This window comes from Mercenaria mercenaria, chromosome 3 (genome assembly GCF_021730395.1).
Source record: "Mercenaria mercenaria strain notata chromosome 3, MADL_Memer_1, whole genome shotgun sequence".
Classification (NCBI taxonomy): domain Eukaryota; kingdom Metazoa; phylum Mollusca; class Bivalvia; order Venerida; family Veneridae; genus Mercenaria; species Mercenaria mercenaria.
The window spans coordinates 56,386,077-56,404,844 of NC_069363.1; the positions used below are offsets into that span (position 1 = coordinate 56,386,077).

The 18,768-nt window shown below is 36.5% G+C and overlaps 1 protein-coding gene across 1 annotated transcript in view; it reads right to left on the reverse strand.

Moving 5' to 3' along the window:
• LOC123524657 (uncharacterized) overlaps positions 1-18,768 on the reverse strand; it is a 28,973-nt gene continuing 10,205 nt past the window's right edge. Inside the window, exons 2-3 of the mRNA XM_045303001.2 lie at positions 16,203-16,385; positions 1-13,112 (exon numbers count right to left, since the gene is read on the reverse strand). Of these exons, the coding sequence (XP_045158936.2) occupies positions 10,931-13,060 (2,130 nt within the window). The 5' untranslated portion in view covers positions 13,061-13,112; positions 16,203-16,385 and the 3' untranslated portion in view covers positions 1-10,930. The remainder of the gene's footprint in view (positions 13,113-16,202; positions 16,386-18,768) is intronic.

Sequence of the window (18,768 nt, forward strand, 5' to 3'; positions counted from 1 at the left end):
TATGATTGTCGAGACTGAGATTTCAGATTTTATTTCAGTAAAGTACCCAGCAGGGGAATGCAAACATAATCCGATAACAAAAACGTTAACATAAACATAGCACATGACGGAATAGCAGTTTTAGCACCAAGCAAACCAGTCCTAATACTCCACTCGACTTCCTGCCACATGTAAATAGCAAACAGTGACGTGTACAATAAGGTGTACACCGCTAATTTACACCATTAGCTTGAAACAGGAAGGATAACAGGATGACAGTGCCCGTTGCTAAAACATACTATTTACATTGCTCGCTTCAACTAGCAAAAAAACAAGAGGGCCATGAATGCCCTGTATCGCTCACCTGACCTACTGACCTAAAGATAATCAAGATTAACATTCTGATCAAGTTTCATTAAGATATGGTCAATCTGGCCTCTAAAGTGTTAACTAGCTTTTCCTTTGATTTGACCCGGTGACCTAGTTTTTGACCCCACCTGACCCAGATTTAAACTTGACCTAAAGATCCTCAAGATTAACATTCTGACCAAGTTTCATTAAGATATGTTCATAAATGTGGCCTCTAGAGTATTAACAAACTTTTCCTTTGATTTGACCTGGTGACCTAGTTTTTGACCCCACATGACTCAGATTCGAACTTGACCTGAAGATGATCAACGTTAACATTCTGACTGAGTTTCATGAAGATATAGTCATAAATGTGGCCTCTATGGTGTTAAGCTTTTCCTTTGATTTGACCTGGTGACCTAGTTTTTGTCCCCACATGACCCAGATTCGAACCTGACCTAAAGATCATCAAGATTAACATTCTGGCAAAGCTTCATGAAGATACAGTCATGAATGTGTCCTCTAGAGTGTTAATAAGCTTTTCCTTAGGTTTGACCTGGTGACCTAGTTTCTGACCCCAGATGACCCAATATCAAATCGTCCGAGATTTTATTGAGAGTAACATTTTGACCAAGTTTATTTAAGATTGGAGCAAAATTGTGACCTCTAGAGTGTTAACAACCTTTTCCTTTGATCTGACCTAGTGACCTAGTTTTTGACCCCATATGACCCAATATCGAACTCGTCCAAGATTTTATTGAGGGTAACATTCTGACCAAGTTTCATTAAGATTGGGCAAAAATGTGAGTGTTAACAGTCGAATTGTTGACGACGGACGGACACAGGGCAATCACAAAAGCTAACCTTGAGCACTTCATGCTCAGGTGAGCTAAAAACCATTAAAAAATGACTTGCTAAAACATACTATGTACATTGCTCACTTCAACTAGCAAATCATCATGCAACTAAGTTAACTTGCTAAAACGTACTATGTACATTGCTCGCTTCAACTAGCAAATCATCATTACACAAAGTGAACTTGCTAAAATGTACTATGTACACAGCTCACTATACTACGTACATTGCTCGCTTCAAATAGCAAAACATCATTCAACAAAGTGAATTTGCTAAAACATACTATGTACATTGCTTGCTTCAACTATCAAAACATCATTCAACTAAGTGAACTTGCTAAAACATACTATGTACATTGCTTGCTTCAACTAGCAAATCATCATTACACAAAGTGAATATGCTAAAACATACTATGTACATTGCTCGCTTCAACTAGTAAAACATCATTAAACAAAGTGAACTTGCTAAACCATACCATGTACATTGCTCGCTTCAACTATTAAAATATCATTCAACAAAGTGAATTTGCTAAATCATACTATGGACATTGCTCGCTTCAACTATCAGAACATCATTCAACTAAGTGAACTTGCTAAAACATACTATGTACATTGCTTGCTTCAACTATCAAAACATCATTCAACTAAGTGAACTTGCTAAAACATACTACGTACATTGCTTGCTTCAACTAGCAAATCATCATTACACAAAGTGAATATGCTAAAACATACTATGTACATTGCTCGCTTCAACTAGTAAAACATCATTACACAAAGTGAATATGCTAAAACATACTATGGACATTGCTCGCTTCAACTATTAAAATATCATTCAACATAGTGAATTTGCTAAATCATACTATGTACATTGCTCGCTTCAACTATCAAAACATCATTCAACTACTGTAGGCGTACATTTATTAGCGCTGCAAAAATTTAGCGCAAACGCAATTTTTGGTGAAATATCTAATTAATGCGTGGACGTGAATTAGCGCTCTCGCGAGACCGCTAATTTCTAATTATAGCGCTGTCCGAGATGAGGCTCTCGGAGATGTACGGAGATTCACGAAAATATTAGGAAATAAACCTAACCGTCGGCAACTTTTATGTAATTTGTTTCTGCTGTTATTATACGTCATACTGATAATGAAATCAACCTTTTTCACTGTTAGCGGGCTAAAGAAAGTACAATTTATTTGAAATTATTTACTTAAGTGTTATACCATAAATCTCTTCTTGTATTTAATTATAATAATCTGTGTGTTTTATATTCTGTACATAGTTATAATTGCTGAAATAAAACGAGATTGTCACACATTTTAATCATTTAATCCCCTTTGTCCTACATGCATTGTGTCTTATACAAACGTTCACACCTTTCCGTAAACGAGCGACTGCAACAACGGACTTGCCCGAAGGTGATACGGAAATCGATAACAACTTTATCAAACGAGAAAAAACACAAACTACAAGCTTAAGTATTTCATTTTGTATGATCATATATTTAAAATAATAATATGAACAATAAACAGGAATATCATTCGAAACTTAAAATTTTAGCAAGCAGTGTAACTAGTGCAAACTCTCAAGAGTAATTATTTGCAAAAGTTCGAAGAAAACATCATCAAATGAAAATGTACATGAAAATGTTTGGACAAATTAATGCGCGGACATGAATTAGCGCACGTGCTATAGCGCTAAAAGCACTGTTATTAGTACACCGCTAAAATAAGTAAGCCTACAGTAAGTGAATATGCTAAAACATACCATGTACATTGCCTGCTTCAACTATTAAAACATCATTCAACAAAGTGAACTTGCTAAAACATACCTTGTACATTGCCCGCTTCAACTATTAAATCATCATTCAACAAAGTGAACTTGTTAAAACATACTATGTACATTGCTCGGCGTCGTTTCAACTAGCAAAACATCATTCAACTTAAGTGACCTTGCTAAAATATACTATGTACGTTGCTCACTTCAACTAGAAAAACACCATTCAACTAACTGAAATACAAACACAATGATTGCCTGAAAAAACGAGGGCCATGAAGGCCCTGTATCGCTCACCTGACCTATTGACCTAAAGATCATCAAGATTAACATTCTGACCAAGTTTCATTAAGATATGGTCAATCTGGCCTCTAAAGTGTTAACTAGCTTTTCCTTTGATTTGACCCGGTGACCTAGTTTTTGATCCCACATGACCCAGATTCGAACTTGACCTAAAGATCATCAAGATTAACATTCTGACTAAGATTCATGAAGATAAAGTCATAAATGTGGCCTCTAGAGTGTTAGCAAGCTTTTCCTTTGATTTGACCTAGTGGCCTAGTTTTTGACCCCACTTGACCCAGATTTGAAATTGACCTATAGATCATCAAGATTAACATTTTGGCAAAGTTTCATTAAGATATGGTCATAAATGTGGCCTCTACAGTGTTAACTAGCTTTTCCTTTGATTTAACCTGGTGACCTAGTTTTTGATTCGACATGACCCAGATTCACAAAGGACCTGAAGATCATCAAGATTAACGTTCTGACCAAGATTCATGAAGATAGAGTCATAAATGTGGCCCCTACAGTGTTAACAAGCTTTTCCTTTGATTTGACCTGGTGACCTAGTTCTGGACCCCAAATGACCCAATATCGAACTCATGCAAGAGGTTATAGAGGGTAACATTCTGACCAAGTTTCATTAAGATTAGGCCAAAATTGTGACCTCTAGAGTGTTAACAAGCTTTTCCTTTGATCTGACCTGGTGACCTAGTTTTTGACCCCAGATGACCCAATATCGAACTCGTCCAAGATTTTATTAAGGGTAACATTCTGACCAAGTTTCATAAAGATTAGGCCGAAATTGTGACCTCTAGAGTGTTGACAGTCAAATTGTTGACGACGGACAGACGACTGACGACGACGGCCACAGGGCAATCACAAAAGCTCACCTTGAGCACTTCGTGCTCAGGTGAGCTAAAAATGTAATTGTCTAGAGACCTACCTGGACTAAAATTTATCAAGATAACGTAAACACTACATTTAACAACATTATTGTCAAAACAGTCAATTATCAACTTACAAGTTCAGCCACCTTAACTAGAGCATTTTCATTATAATTCAGGACACTTTGACATTTGGATTTATATTTTACTGATTTTTTCTCAGAAACTAGATTCTTATCATCTTTCAAAGAATGACACTATAAACTAACAAATAGTGAAATCTGTCTACTAATTCTGGGTAATCATTATTGCAGAGGTTACAGATATGTCTCCCTTCAATTATATACAGGAATCTACCATATTTGATTCATATATATCAAATGAAAAATTTTTTTAACAATATTGGTAGAAGAACAAAAACAATTTTTGTGCAAGCTCATGTAATTCCTGAAATTTAAACATTTACTCATATTGATTTTGCTTCTCCAATTTTGTACATACCGGTCCTCTTGAACTTTTTATTCCCTTCAAATCTGGATAACACTGAGCATGAAACTGTCCAGAGTTTTATAATATCCAAATGTATTTACATTTTGTACAAGACAACTAATCAGTATCATCTGCATACAGCAAAACAAAAAGTCTCAAACTTCTACAGTATCCAGAGCATCATGACATTGTGCTCTCTCAACAGTTGCCTCAGTAAGACCCTCACAGGCCTTACTTTTAAACTCTGTATTGACAAAGTACAAGCGAGAGATTCTCTCACTGCCATACACCAATGTTAGACTGGAAAAAGTCTTAGTTAGTACTTTTAATTCTGACAAAGGATTTAGTCTGAAGGAACTGTCTGTCAATATATTGTCTAAAACAACAGAGCAATACTACGAATGGAATCAAATGCCTTATAATCTATAAACACAAAGTAAGGAAACTTTTGTCTGTCAAAGACACATATCAACAATATATTTAAGGTTAACAAGAGGTTCAGTGATCCTAAAGCGCTCACCAAAAGACTTCAAGTGTGTTTTTATAACAAAATGGTACAGAGTTATGTTTATATAAATATCAAGGCTCTAGCTACTAGTATTATGGATTCAGAGAAAAAGATTTTCAAATTTCTTATATATTAGCATGGCCATTTTTGAACCTAGGTCAATTATTTGAATAATTATGGTAGACAGTCAAACCCTTATATCACATGCCAAATATCAAGGCTCTAGCTGTTATGGATTCAGAGAAAAAAAATTTCGAATTTCTTATATATAAACATGTAGTATATACATCTCATACTCAGGGGCATGGACATTTTTTTACCCTATGGCAATAATTTGAACAATTATGGTACAGAGTCAAACCCTTCTATCACTTGCCAAATATCAAGGCTCTAACTGTTATGGATTCAGAAAAGATTTTCAAAGTTTCTTATATATAAGCAGATAGTATATACATCTCACACTCAGGGGCATCATCATTTCTGACCCTAGGGCAATAATTTGAATACTTACAGCAGACGGTCAAACCCTGATATCACAAGCCAAATATCAAGGCTCTAGCTATTATCATTTCCGAGAAGAAGATTTATGAAGGTTGATGGCTGACAGTCTATTTTCAACCTTAGCGATCCAAATGTTCAATGAACATGAACATGAACCATTTGAACAACCTTTAAAGCGGGACATCTAGAGATCATTTGAGTAAAGTTTCATCAAAATCCATTCAGTGTTTTTGGAGGAGATGTCGTTTAAAGAAATTGTTGACGACAGATGGATGGACAGACGGACGGACGGACGACCCCCTTAAATTTTGTGGACAAAACAAAATTCAGTTCAAAAAACAGTCATCAGAAATTCATAAGAAAGTTAGTATATGCTTCCGAGCTGCATATTTTCAGAAGAAACTTCCTTGTTCATTGTTTCCGTATGCATTCATTTCAACAAAAATCCATGACTAATATATCAGATACTATATTAAAGTACAATATAGCGGCAACTGACATCAGTCAGAATTTTAAAAAATATACATTTAACTCCAGGAAAAAATCAAATTTTTAACTTGACAGAAACCATTGCAGATAATACAAAATTAACATAAAATGAATATTATCTTCTTCTTTTCAACTGTGCAATACGACATAATATGAAACAAGAGAAAACACGGACTGCATCAGTGTCAGTATTTATCATGTTTTTCTTGAGGCATATTACATCAAACTGTACAGTTAAAAACTACAGATTTATTACATGAAGTATAAACATATGAATTATGTAGAGCAATTTTAAAGTAAGTGTACAATATCATTATTGCATTCTGTTTTACAGTAATTTTCAACCTTATGTATGAATTTCACCATCTATTTTGTAACAAACTGTGTACTATCACTATTAGCCTGGCTCCCTGGCTGCATGGTTATTTTTTTATATAAATACTGCAAGCAAAATAAGAAAATCTTTAGCGTCTAAAATTGCACATTTTATCTGACTGCTGAACCATCGTCAATGAAGAAACAACCTGCTGGAGTTACTTCCCTCTGAATGAATAAACATATATATGTAGAACAAACATACGGCCTATGTTCGGAGCCAGGGGCAATAAAAAAAGTCAATGAAGAAACAACCTGCTGGAGTTACTTCCCTCTTAATGAATAAACATATATATGTAGAACAAACATAGGGACGGGAGCCAGTCTATATCACTATTTTATGTAAATTTTTCAGTACCAGAGAAAAACACTAAGTTTGATGAAATATCATGGCAGTTTATTTGAAAATAGTATATATGAATACTTATTGATATGAATTTTAAATAAATAAATTCTGATCCCTTTATTGTACAGCATACCACATTTCGCAGTGTTTTTCTGTGGTACTGAAAAATTTACATAAAATTTGTAATTTTAAAATTTCTCGACTGAAAAGTATATTACAACAAAGCTATCACCCATGATATTAAACAGGACCTAATTGGTAATTTTTAAGGAATAAAACAAGGACTTATTTGTTGTGAAAAAAAAACAAAAAACAATAAAATTTGAAAGAATGACATCTTCGTTTCAGTGGCTAGAACAACTCAATAGTGTCTTATATTTAAATTTGTAAAGCTTGAAAACCTATGTGCCAACAGAGGTGTTATCATTAAAAACTGCCACTGACTGGTATATAATTCCAACATCTCAATTACCCCCGTCATATTTACCTAGTTTTTGACCCCATATGACCCATATTCAACCTTGACCTAGATTTTATCAAGGCTATCATTCTGATCAAATTTCATGAAGACCAATTGAAAAATACAGCCTCTATCGCATACACAAGGTTTTTCTTTGATTTGACCTTGTGACCTAGTTTTTGATTTCAGATAACCCATATTCAAACTCGATCTAGACTTCATCAAGGCTATCATTCTGACATAATTTTATGAAAATCAATTGAAAAATACAGCCTCTATCGCATTCACAAGGTTTTTCTTTGATTTGACCTAGTGACCTACTTTCTGACCCCAGATCACCCATATTCGATCCTGGCCTAGATTTCATAAAGGTTATCATTCTGACAAAATTTTATGAAGATCAGTTGAAAAATACAGCCTCTATCGCATACACAAGGTATTTCTTTGATTTGACCTAGTGACCCAGTTTTTGACCCCAGATGACCCATTTTCAAACTTGGCCTAGATTTCATCAAGGTTATCATTCTGACCAATATACATGAAGATCAACTGAAAAAATACAGCCTCTATCGCATACACAAGGTTTTTCTTTGATTTGACCTAGTGACCTAGTTTTTGACCCCAGATGACCCATTTTCAAACTTGGCCTAGATTTTATAAAAGTTATCATTCTGACAAAATTTCATGAAGGTCAGTTGAACAAGAGCTCGTCGAACACGAAATGCCCCCCCCTTGATGCATTTAGTAATTGCACAAGGAACAGAAATTATATGCACACTGTAAATAAGTATATGTAAACCATGTGACCCACAGGGCGGAGCCATATTTGACCCTTGGGGAATAATTTGAATAATCTTAGTAGAGGATCACTAGATGATGTCATATACAAAATATCAAAGCCCAAGGCCCTGTGGTTTTGGACAAGAGGTTTTTCAAAGTTTTTTCCTATATAAGGCTACATAAACCATGTGACCCTAGGGGTGGGGCCATATTTGACCCTAGGGAAATAATCTGAACAATCCTGGTAGAGGACCACTAGATTTTGCTACATACCAAATATCAAAGCCCTAGGCCCTATGGTTTTGGACAAGAAGATCAGAAACCATTTAACTGTTCCTGGCCAATGTGACCTTGACCTTTGACCTAATGACCTCAAAATCAATAGGGGTCACCTGCTGGTCATGACCAACCTCCCTATCAACTTTCATGATCCTAGGCCTAAGCGTTCTTGAGTTATCATCCGGAAACTGTTTTACTGTTCAGGGTCACTGTGACCTTGACCTTTAACATACTGACCTCAAAATCAATAGGGGTCATCTGCTGGTCATGGCCAACCTAACTATCAATTTTCCTGACACTAGGCCCAAGCGTTCTTGAGTTATTGCCTGGAAACCATTTTACTGTTCCTGGTCACTGTGACCTTGACCTTTGACATACTGACCTCAAAATCAATAGGGGTCACCTGCTGGTCATGACCAACCTCCCTATCAACTTTCGTGATCCTAGGCCTAAGCGTTCTTGAGTTATCATCCGGAAACTGTTTTACTGTTCAGGGTCACTGTGACCTTGACCTTTAACATACTGACCTCAAAATCAATAGGGGTCATCTGCTGGTCATGACAAACCTCCCTATCAACTTTCATGATCCTAGGCCCAAGTGTTCTTGAGTTATCATCCGGAAACCGTTTTACTATTCAGGGTCACTGTGACCTTGACCTTTGACATACAGACCTCAAAATCAATAGGGGTCATCTACTGGTGATGACCAACCTCCCTATCAACTTTCATGATCCTAGGCCCAAGCATTCTTGAGTTATCATCCGGAAACGGATAGGTCTACATTCCGACCGACCGACCGACAGACCGACCGACCGACATCTGCAAAACAATATACCCCTCATTTTTCAAAGGGGGGCATAAAAATACAGCCTCTATCGCATACACAAGCTAAATGTTGACAGACAGACAGACGACAGACATTGAGCGATCACAAAAATTCATCTGAGCATTGCTCAGGTTAGCTAAAAAGCGAGTTTAATGTAGCAATGTTGGGTATGTTTTATGGACAAAACATAAATTATCATCACCTTCCTAGGCTAACAAAATCTAGCTGGCTGTAGTAAAATGTTTACTATATCAAACATTTGAGCCGCACCATGAGAAAACCAACATAGTGCATTTGCGACCAGCATGGATCCAGACCAGCCTGCGCATCCGCTCAGTCTGGTCAAAATCCATGCTGTTCACTTTCAAAGCCTATTGCAATTAAAGAAACCGTTAGCAAACAGCATCGATCCTGACTAGACTTTAATAGTAAATAACTATTCAAGGGTTCAACGCAATACGGGCGTATCTACATATAATAATTATATGTAGATACGCCCTTATTGCGTTGAACCCTCGTATTTTAAGTTTAAAATCAAAAGCTTTGATAGTAACAGAGATATCTGACTTCATCAAAAATTTTAACCAAAAATTCTAAGTTAAAAAGGGGCATAACTCTGCCAAAATTCAAACAAGAGTTATGGAAATTGTTACTCTTGGTGTAGACTTTAACAGTAAATAACTATTTTAAGTTTCAAGTCAAAAGCTTTGATAGTAACAGAGATATTTGACTTTATCAAAAACTTTAACCAACTGTGACGGCAATGCTGGGGCGAGTGCAATAGCACTAAATGTACTTGAGAGAGCTATGTACTCTTGCCTAATAATAGAGGCTGTTACAATAAAAACAACTGATAAAAGTTTCAAAGCCATAATATTTGCCAAACAGTTTACAGAAAATATGAACTGATAAGAAAACCTTTACCAAGATTTGTAAGCTAAAAGGGGCCATTATTCTGACAAAATCCTTGATTTAGTTATGTACTCTTGCCTAAAACTGGATATGGTGATGGTACATAATTGTTGAAAGTTTCAAAGGTGGACTGGTACGAAAAACTTAACCAAGGTGTGAAATCAATGCCGACGTTGTGGTGAGTAGGACAGCTCTCCTTGTTCTTCAAATAGTCTAGCTAAAATGGTACACTTTCAAGAAAAGGTTTATTTTTTAAAATTTACATCAAAATCCCCTCACTGGCTGAAGTCCTTGAATACTGTTAAATCACCTCGAGTTCACACAGGAAAGGACTTTGCATGTCTTCATCATAGATAAAAGTATAAATTCGACATGTTTTACAGTTTTAGACAATTGTTCAACTGAAATTGTCAAAGTCCTTAAAAAGATCATAAAGAGGTACAACATGTTACAAGAAACTACTTTTGGATTCCAAACCTCCTAGTTTTAGAGACCATAAATAAGTACAATTATTCCATGTATATACAGTACTTCACAGATTTCAAGTTTCCAAAGTCCTGCCCGATAAAGGCTCACTTAAACACCAGGTCAAATAAGAACTACACTTGTACTTCACATGTTCAAAAATGTCAATTCTGATTTCACTGTAACAAGTCTTCAAAATCATTCACAACTACATAGAAAAATTTCAAATTTCAAGATAATTCTTCTCATCGGACCAATTTGTACAGACTTCAAATGTTTTACCGTCTTTCAATTTCTGAAAACAATTCCCAGGTACTCCTTAGAGATAAATGTTCATTCACTATGCACTTTCAGCATTAATGAAAAATGTTCACTTACTTTGACATACACAAAAATCGGTTTACAGGATCCAAGTCCTGAAAAAAGGTTTCATCAACAATGGCAGAGGAGGCAGATATCACTGTCGTGAATGGTGGAGGTCTGTGCTGGATAATTTCTGGCTTCCCGTCGTTATTGTAACGGACCTCTTGGAAAATATTCCCAAATTTTAGTTTCTGCTCTACCTGCCAGTAAGAACACCCTTCACACAAGTACGCCTTTGAGTCCCACACCCTTTCGGCTCTAACATGTCTACTTTCTTTCTCATGAGGTACATATTTTTCACTATTCTCTACCTTGGTGAAGGTTCCTGTTTCGAAGGAATATGTAAATTTCAAAGACAAACAATCGTCATAATCATGCTCTAAAATCAGATACTTATCTTCTGTTTCAAGCACATCAACTTTCTCAAAAATGAGGTTATCTTTATCAGACTCTTTCTTTAAAATTTCTCTAGGATCAGGATTAGTATAATCTGGCCTGTTGAAGAACTCATACTTCATCAGCTTACCATTTTCGTCTTCTTCAGCAGCAAGATTCACCAAGAAAACAACATTCAAGCCACTTCCCTCATAGTGAGTGATAATTATTTCTTTCCTGCTTTCACTAAGATGGCATTCTGTATGCCTGAGCATTCTGTTCCATTCTTTACATTCTGGCACGTTGATAGCAGGGAATGTCTCGCATACTTCAGAGAATGTCAGAGATTCTAAATCAAACTGAAAAACCCTTATGTCAATCATATCTACAGTATCCCTATCACGTCTTCTTGCATGTTCTTCTGCTTCCATCTTGACACATACAACTAGATACACCATGTTATTTCTTCCTGTGATAAATCTCATGGTACGAATGTCCTCATCCTCATCTAGGACTTGCTCTAGCAGGTAATATTGACAATCAAAATTACGCCATGTTTTGTTTTTAATGTTGTATACTAATGCTTCCAACAACTCATTTTTATCAACAAATATCACATGACTGTCACATGCTGTAATCTCAAACAACATTTCATCACAAAACTGTTTTGTAAAATCGTAAGGATACCTTGTATACTGACGCATATACTCTCTCTCATTGAAGTCATCAATATGATACCATCGGTCTGTTTGTTTGTTATAAACGCATAGATCATATCTGCGTCTTGCTGTAATATCCTCCTCTGCAATGAATTCAAGATCATCAGTGTCAGACATGCTATCCAGGTCAAAGTCATCATCCAAATCATCTTCATTTGCGACAATATCTTGCTCACATTTTCTTCTCCGTAATGAACTCCTTTCAGAAACGGTAAATATTGCTGTGACTGTCTTCAATACATCAGTTATGCATCTCTGAGAGTCGTTAGCTCTGCAGTCTGTTACATTAAAGTTTTGTCTCAATATTTCCATAACACGTTCTGCCTTTTCACTTTTGCTCTTAACTTTCATTAAATAATCCAATTTCTGTACACTTTCACTTAGATCCTTTTCTAATTGGCCATCTTTACTCTGAACCTTATCTTCCGGTACATTTTCCAGTACTGTCAGAGCCATTGCCAACTTCCTTTCATCTGGATATTCGGATCTCCCTAGCCATTTGGCGATGAACAGCTTTAAACTATTCAAGCTACAGAACTTCATATACCCATTTTCCCAGAAATATTCCAGCTGATCCGGCTCCAGTTGCAATGTTTCATCTTCAAATATAAGTAAATCACCGAATCTAGATGATACATATGCATCTGTATACTGCTGTACCTCAGTAAGAGCATTGTCTGTGGCATAGATATGGTATTTCAACCAGTTTTCACATACCAAATTGTTCTTAAGATAATTGGCACATTTTTCTTGTAACTTGTCAATCATTAAATATGTTGCGAAATGAAGAACTTTCTTGATATTTTTATCATTTAAGAAGATATAGCCAGTAGCCATGAATTCTATAACGGCTTTAAATATGTCCATATCATCAAGTTCAACATCCTTTGTTAAATTTATCTCCGTAGCAGCTGAATCAGAAAAGTTCCCACTAAATAATGCTTGAAAGTACCTGCTTTTTTCGACTAGTATTTCTTTCTTGGCCCGGACATACCTTCTTTTTACTCTGATTATAATTTCAGAAGGGTTCGTCTTTTTTCTGTTCATCTTGTTTTTCTTTAAGTTTATTCTATCTGTACCATCAGCAGCTTCAGAATTTCTGAAAATATACAATACCGCATCTATTTTCAGTTCAAGCACTACTGTTTGTTTCCTATAGCCTTGAAGACCTTTTCTTGCTTTCAAATTTCTGTAAGAACACAGCAAAGTCATGTAGGTGGTGGTCAGTCAGTAAGACTGGCATGAACCTTATTTCCAAAAATAAGTGTTTTGTTCTCCTGTCATGACTGAAAACTGCAGTTTTTTTACTATTTAGGCACAATGATGTGAAAATTTACAATTAAAAACAATTTCTCAAATGAAATAATTGAGCCGTGCATGAGAAAAACCAAAAATATGCTTTGCGACAGCATGATTTCCAGACAGCTGCACATTTTCGCGCAGTCTGTTCAGGTCCATGCTGTTCGCAGTTTCAAAGCACTATTGAATTAGAGAAAATGTTAGTGAACACATTGGATCCTGAACAGATTGGCGAATAGCTAGCACGCAAAAGCCGCTGTTTGGTTTTCTCATGGCGCGGCTCATATCTAAAATGGACTGGTCCATCATTCAATTTGGGCACATACTGCTTTTTATTTAAAGGGATGTATCATAAGAAAAGTTACTGATTGAATAGCGAACCATGCAGACCATGACCAGCATGCATGGACAAGCAGGCTGATCTTGGTCTGCACTAGTTGCACAAGTCAAATTACTTGTCGCCATCTGGCTAAAGGTAAATTCAAAATCACTAAGGATTATTTAATTTTTTAAATTTTTTTATTACTATCCATATAAATGATGCATAACATCAAATATTTGTTAGGACTGAAACAAGATGGTCTGAGACCTTAATTGCTCACCTTTAACTGCCTGGAATCACCAAAAGACAAATTCTGACAACGTTTCATGAGAATAATGTCATATAATTTGCCTCTACAGTGTTAACAAGCATTACCTTTGATCTGGTGGTGACCTAGTTTTTGACCACACATGACCACAGTTTCAACTTGGCCAGAAATCATCAAGAATAAACATTCTGACAAATGTTTCTCTGAAACAAGGTCATAAATGTGGCTCAAGAGGTTAACCAGCTTGCCTTCATTGGTACAGGTTACCTATGTTTCTTATCACATGACCAGATTCGAACTTGGCCTAGGAATCATCAAGATAACATTACTGACCAAGTTCATTGAAGCGGGTTATAATGTGGCTCTTAAGAGTGTTAACAAGCTTTGCCTTTCATTCTGAACAGGTGACTAGTTTCTGACCATATTACCAGTTTACAAACTGCATAGAATCATCAAGATAAACATTCTGACAAAGTTTCTTGAAGACAAGGTCATAATGTGCCTCAAGAGTTTAAAACACTAGTTCTTTGTCTTTCATATTGAACATGTGCTACCTAAAGTTTTTGATGCCAACATGACCCTAGTATTCTCAAACTTGGCCTAGGAATCACAAGATAAACATTCTGACCAAGTTTCATTGAAGATAGGGTCATATATTTGGCCTCAAAGTGTTAACAAGCTTTCCTTCATTGAACAGGTGACCTAGTTTTTGGCCCCATATGACCCAGTTTCAAACCTGGCCTAGGAATTATCAAGATAAACATTCTGACCAAGTTTCATTGAAGATAGGGTCATAAATGTGGCCTCAAAAGTGTTAACAAGCTTTGCCTTTCATCTGAACAGGTGACCTAGTTTTTGGCCCCATATGACCCAGTTTCAAACCTGGCCTAGGAATCATCAAGATAAACATTGTGACCAAGTTTCATTGAAGATAGGGTCATAAATGTGGCCTCAAAAGTGTTAACAAGCTTTGCCTTTCATCTGAACAGGTGACCTAGTTTTTGGCCCCATATGACCCAGTTTCAAACTTGGCATAGGAATCATCAGGATAAACATTCTGACAAAGTTTTTCGAAGACAGGGTCAGAAATGTGGCCTCTAGGTTGTTAACAAGCTTTCCCTTAGAGATTATCAAGATAAACATTCTGTGCAAGTTTTATCAAATCAAAGCATAAATGAAACCTCTAATAAATGTATATTCCTTAACACATGTTTCCTGCCATAATTGTGAAGCATACTATTATTAAATTATTTTGACAATGCAATCCTGATGCCTGTCCTTGCAACAGTTTTCTTCATTTTTTAAGCAGTTTTAAAATATTCAGAGTGTCAAAAGCTTAGCAATAATGTAAAATATTGTCATGTGTGACAGCTATCAATGTAGCAGATATGACACCTAGGTTCTCTTGACCTAGTATGCCCATAATATAGTTCCTTAGACAATGCGCTAACTATTGCCTGCTATTTACTTTACCCTACCCCCTGTAATCTAGCTGCAATTCAGGCAAGCGTGCATACAGTATATTGATCTGCCATGCTGGTTATGATGTTTGTTACCAGACTTGATTTGTGAGTGTTTTATGCTTCCCTTGGTGGGGCAATAAACCAAAGAGCTGGACTTGCATTTTAGCAAAACTGTACAGAAACCTTGTTAAGTGGTTGGAAACTGGTTGTGCCCCTGATAATGGCTTAAAGGGCCAAAATAGAAATTTTTGCCCCTTTCATGGGCAGTAAGTCTAGAACCCATGATGGAATCTACCTGGTTTTCAAAAGGAACTAAGATCTTATTGTGACTTAAGTTGTGTGCAAGTGTGGTCAAAATCGAATGTAAAATGTCACTTCTATCGTGTTCACAAGGAAAAAATTAACAAATTTTGGCTCTTTCAGGGGTCAACCAGGGGCTGTAACTCCAGAACCTATGAGTAGATCTGACAGATTCATCATGAAATGCAAGATCTATTGTTGTTAAAGATATTTTGCAAGTTTGTATCAAATCAATCTCCATATGGCTGCAAAAGCCAAAATAGCAAATTTTGGCCATTTAAGGGGCCATAACTCTAGAACCCAAGGTGGGATCTGGCCAGTTTTCGAAAGAAACCGAGATATTATGCCAATATAAGTTGTGTGCAAGTTTGATTAAAATCGATTGCAAAATGTGGTCTCTATCATGTTCACAAGAAATTGTGGACGGACGGACGACAGGCAATCACAAAAGCTCACCATGTCACTATGTGACAGGTGAGCTAAAAAGATACTGCCAGAAAAGCTGTAACACAATAATTTAGAAAATTTAATACGTACAGAGAAGACTAAAGCTAGTCTTTAATCCTTTACTATAACCTGCAGGCAAAAATCTGGAGTTCAAGGCTGAGTGAATGTTCCATTCTTTGTACATTAAGGGCTGTAACTCTTGTTAGTACTGTTGCATCAAAATGTCAAGACATCAGTGAATGATCATCTGAGAAAGTCTGAACAGTATCCATCCTGGAGATTGAAAAATGAGAATATCAGACTTGACAAACTAGCTTTTGCACTATGATATGAGCTCTGTTGTGGGAAAACCAAAGTGAGGCAGGGCTCCAGATAATATTTTTGGCCTATGAGTATTTACTCATCATAACTCTTGAACGTTTGTCCACTTTTCTACATTCTTAGAAAGAGACATTTTGTTGTTTACTCCACACCGGATGTTGATATTTTAGATGTTTTAAAATACACTACCGTACAGTTTAAGCTAGGTTTATAGAGTACCATTCAATGCGTGTGTACATTCAATGTGGGAGAATTAATACCGACCATGCTCGGTTACGTAAAGCATCCAGACGATTCAGATTTTGTCTAGGCTAGTAAAAAGTCATTGCTTGCGTTTCTGCAACTTCATATATGTTTTTATACGCTAAACTAGATGCCCATGGGCAACATGTCGAGCCCGCCAGTTGTCAAAAGGACTAACAGCACCAAATTTTAACTTCTGACCTCTAAGTATGACCTTGACCTTTCAGGTAGGGGTCTGGGAGTTGCACGCAACACTCTGTCTCATTGAGGCAAACATTTATGCCAAATAAAAACAAGAGCACTGCCTTGCGAGTGCAGATGCTCATCTGATTTTTTTGTCTCTGTATAACATTTGTATAATAGAAATAACTGTCCTACACATGAAGTCCAAACGGGCCATAAATCTTGCAAAAAGCAATGTAGAGTTACTGTACTTGCTGTGCAGAGTCAGCTTTTAATGGTGAATAACTACTCCAAGTTTTAAAGCAACAGCTTTGACCGTTGAGGAGAATAGTTGACCTAAACACAAAACTTAACCAAGAAATAAGATACATGTATTTTCTTAGTCCAAAAGGGAACATAATTCTTGCAAAAATCAGGATGGAGTTATGTTTCCTGCTGTTCTGAGTTAGGTTTCTTCTATGTTAGCCTATTATATACATGTCACACACACTTTTGAACCTAGGGCAATAATTTGAACAATTATGGTAGACATTACAAATCTGATATCACATGCCAAATATCAAGGCTCTAGCTATTATTGATTCAGAGAAGAAAAGTGAGCCCTTGCAGCCATGTTTTTTTACGAATCGGAATAATTTGAACAATCTTGGTAGAGGGTCACACAAGAACCATTTGTGTAAAATTATTTTAAAATCAGGCTTGCAGTTTCAAGAAGATTTTTAATGTTTCTACTATATACATATAGGGAAAAGTGACCACGCCCTCTGGCGGCCATGTTTTTTGACATATCAAAATAATTTGAACAATCTTGGTAGAGGGTCACACAAGGGCCATTTGTGTAAAAAAAATTTAAAATCGGGCCAGCAGTTTCACACAAGAAGATTTTTAAAGTTTCCACTACATATATATAGGGAAAAGTGACCACGCCCTCTGGCAGCCATGTTTTTTGACAAACCAAAATAATTTCAACAATCTTGGTAGAGGGTCACACAAGGACTATTTGTGTAAAATTATTCTTAATCGGGCAAGCAGTTTCACACAAGAAGATTTTTAAAGTTTCCACTATATACATATAGGGAAAAGTGACCACGCCCTCTGGCGGCCATGTTTTTTGACATATCAAAATAATTTGAACAATCTTTGTAGAGGGTCACACAAGGACCATTTGTGTAAAATTATTCTAAAATCAGGCAAGCAGTTTCATACAAGAAGATTTTCAAAGTTTCCACTATATACATATAGGGAAAAGTGACCACACCCTCTAGCGGCCATGTTTTTTGACGAATCACTATAATTTGAACAGTCTTGGTATAGGGTGACATAAGGACCATTTGTGTGAAATTATTTCAAAATCGGACCATCGGTTTAGAAGGAGATGTTGTTTGAAGCTTTTTCTATTTTTAGCTCTGGCAGCCCTTATGTGCAACAAAGCTGAACCATTTGAACAACTTTGGTAGAGGACCACCCAAGGAACATCATGGCCAAGTTTCATCAAAATCCATTCATTAGTTTTGGAGGAGATGTCATTTAAACACAATGTTGATGACGGACGGACGACTTGACGGACGCACGCACGACGGACACGGCGTGATCACAATAGCTCACCATGAGCACTCTGTGCTCAGGGGAGCTAAAAATTAGATGAGCTAAAAAGATTGCTTTAAGCATGGCAAAGTTACAGCCCGGACAAGCTCTAAAATTACCTTTGACCCCAAAATGTGACCTTGACCTTTCAGATAGGGACCCAATGTTTGTGCACAACACTCAGTCTCAGAGGTGAACATTTAGGCCAAAGAAAACAAGAGCTGTCGGAGGACAGCAACGCTCGACTGTTCAACAGCCTTTTCGATTGAATGAATACGAAAGTCGAAAAAGGGGCATAATTTAGTAAACAAGAGGGCCATGATGG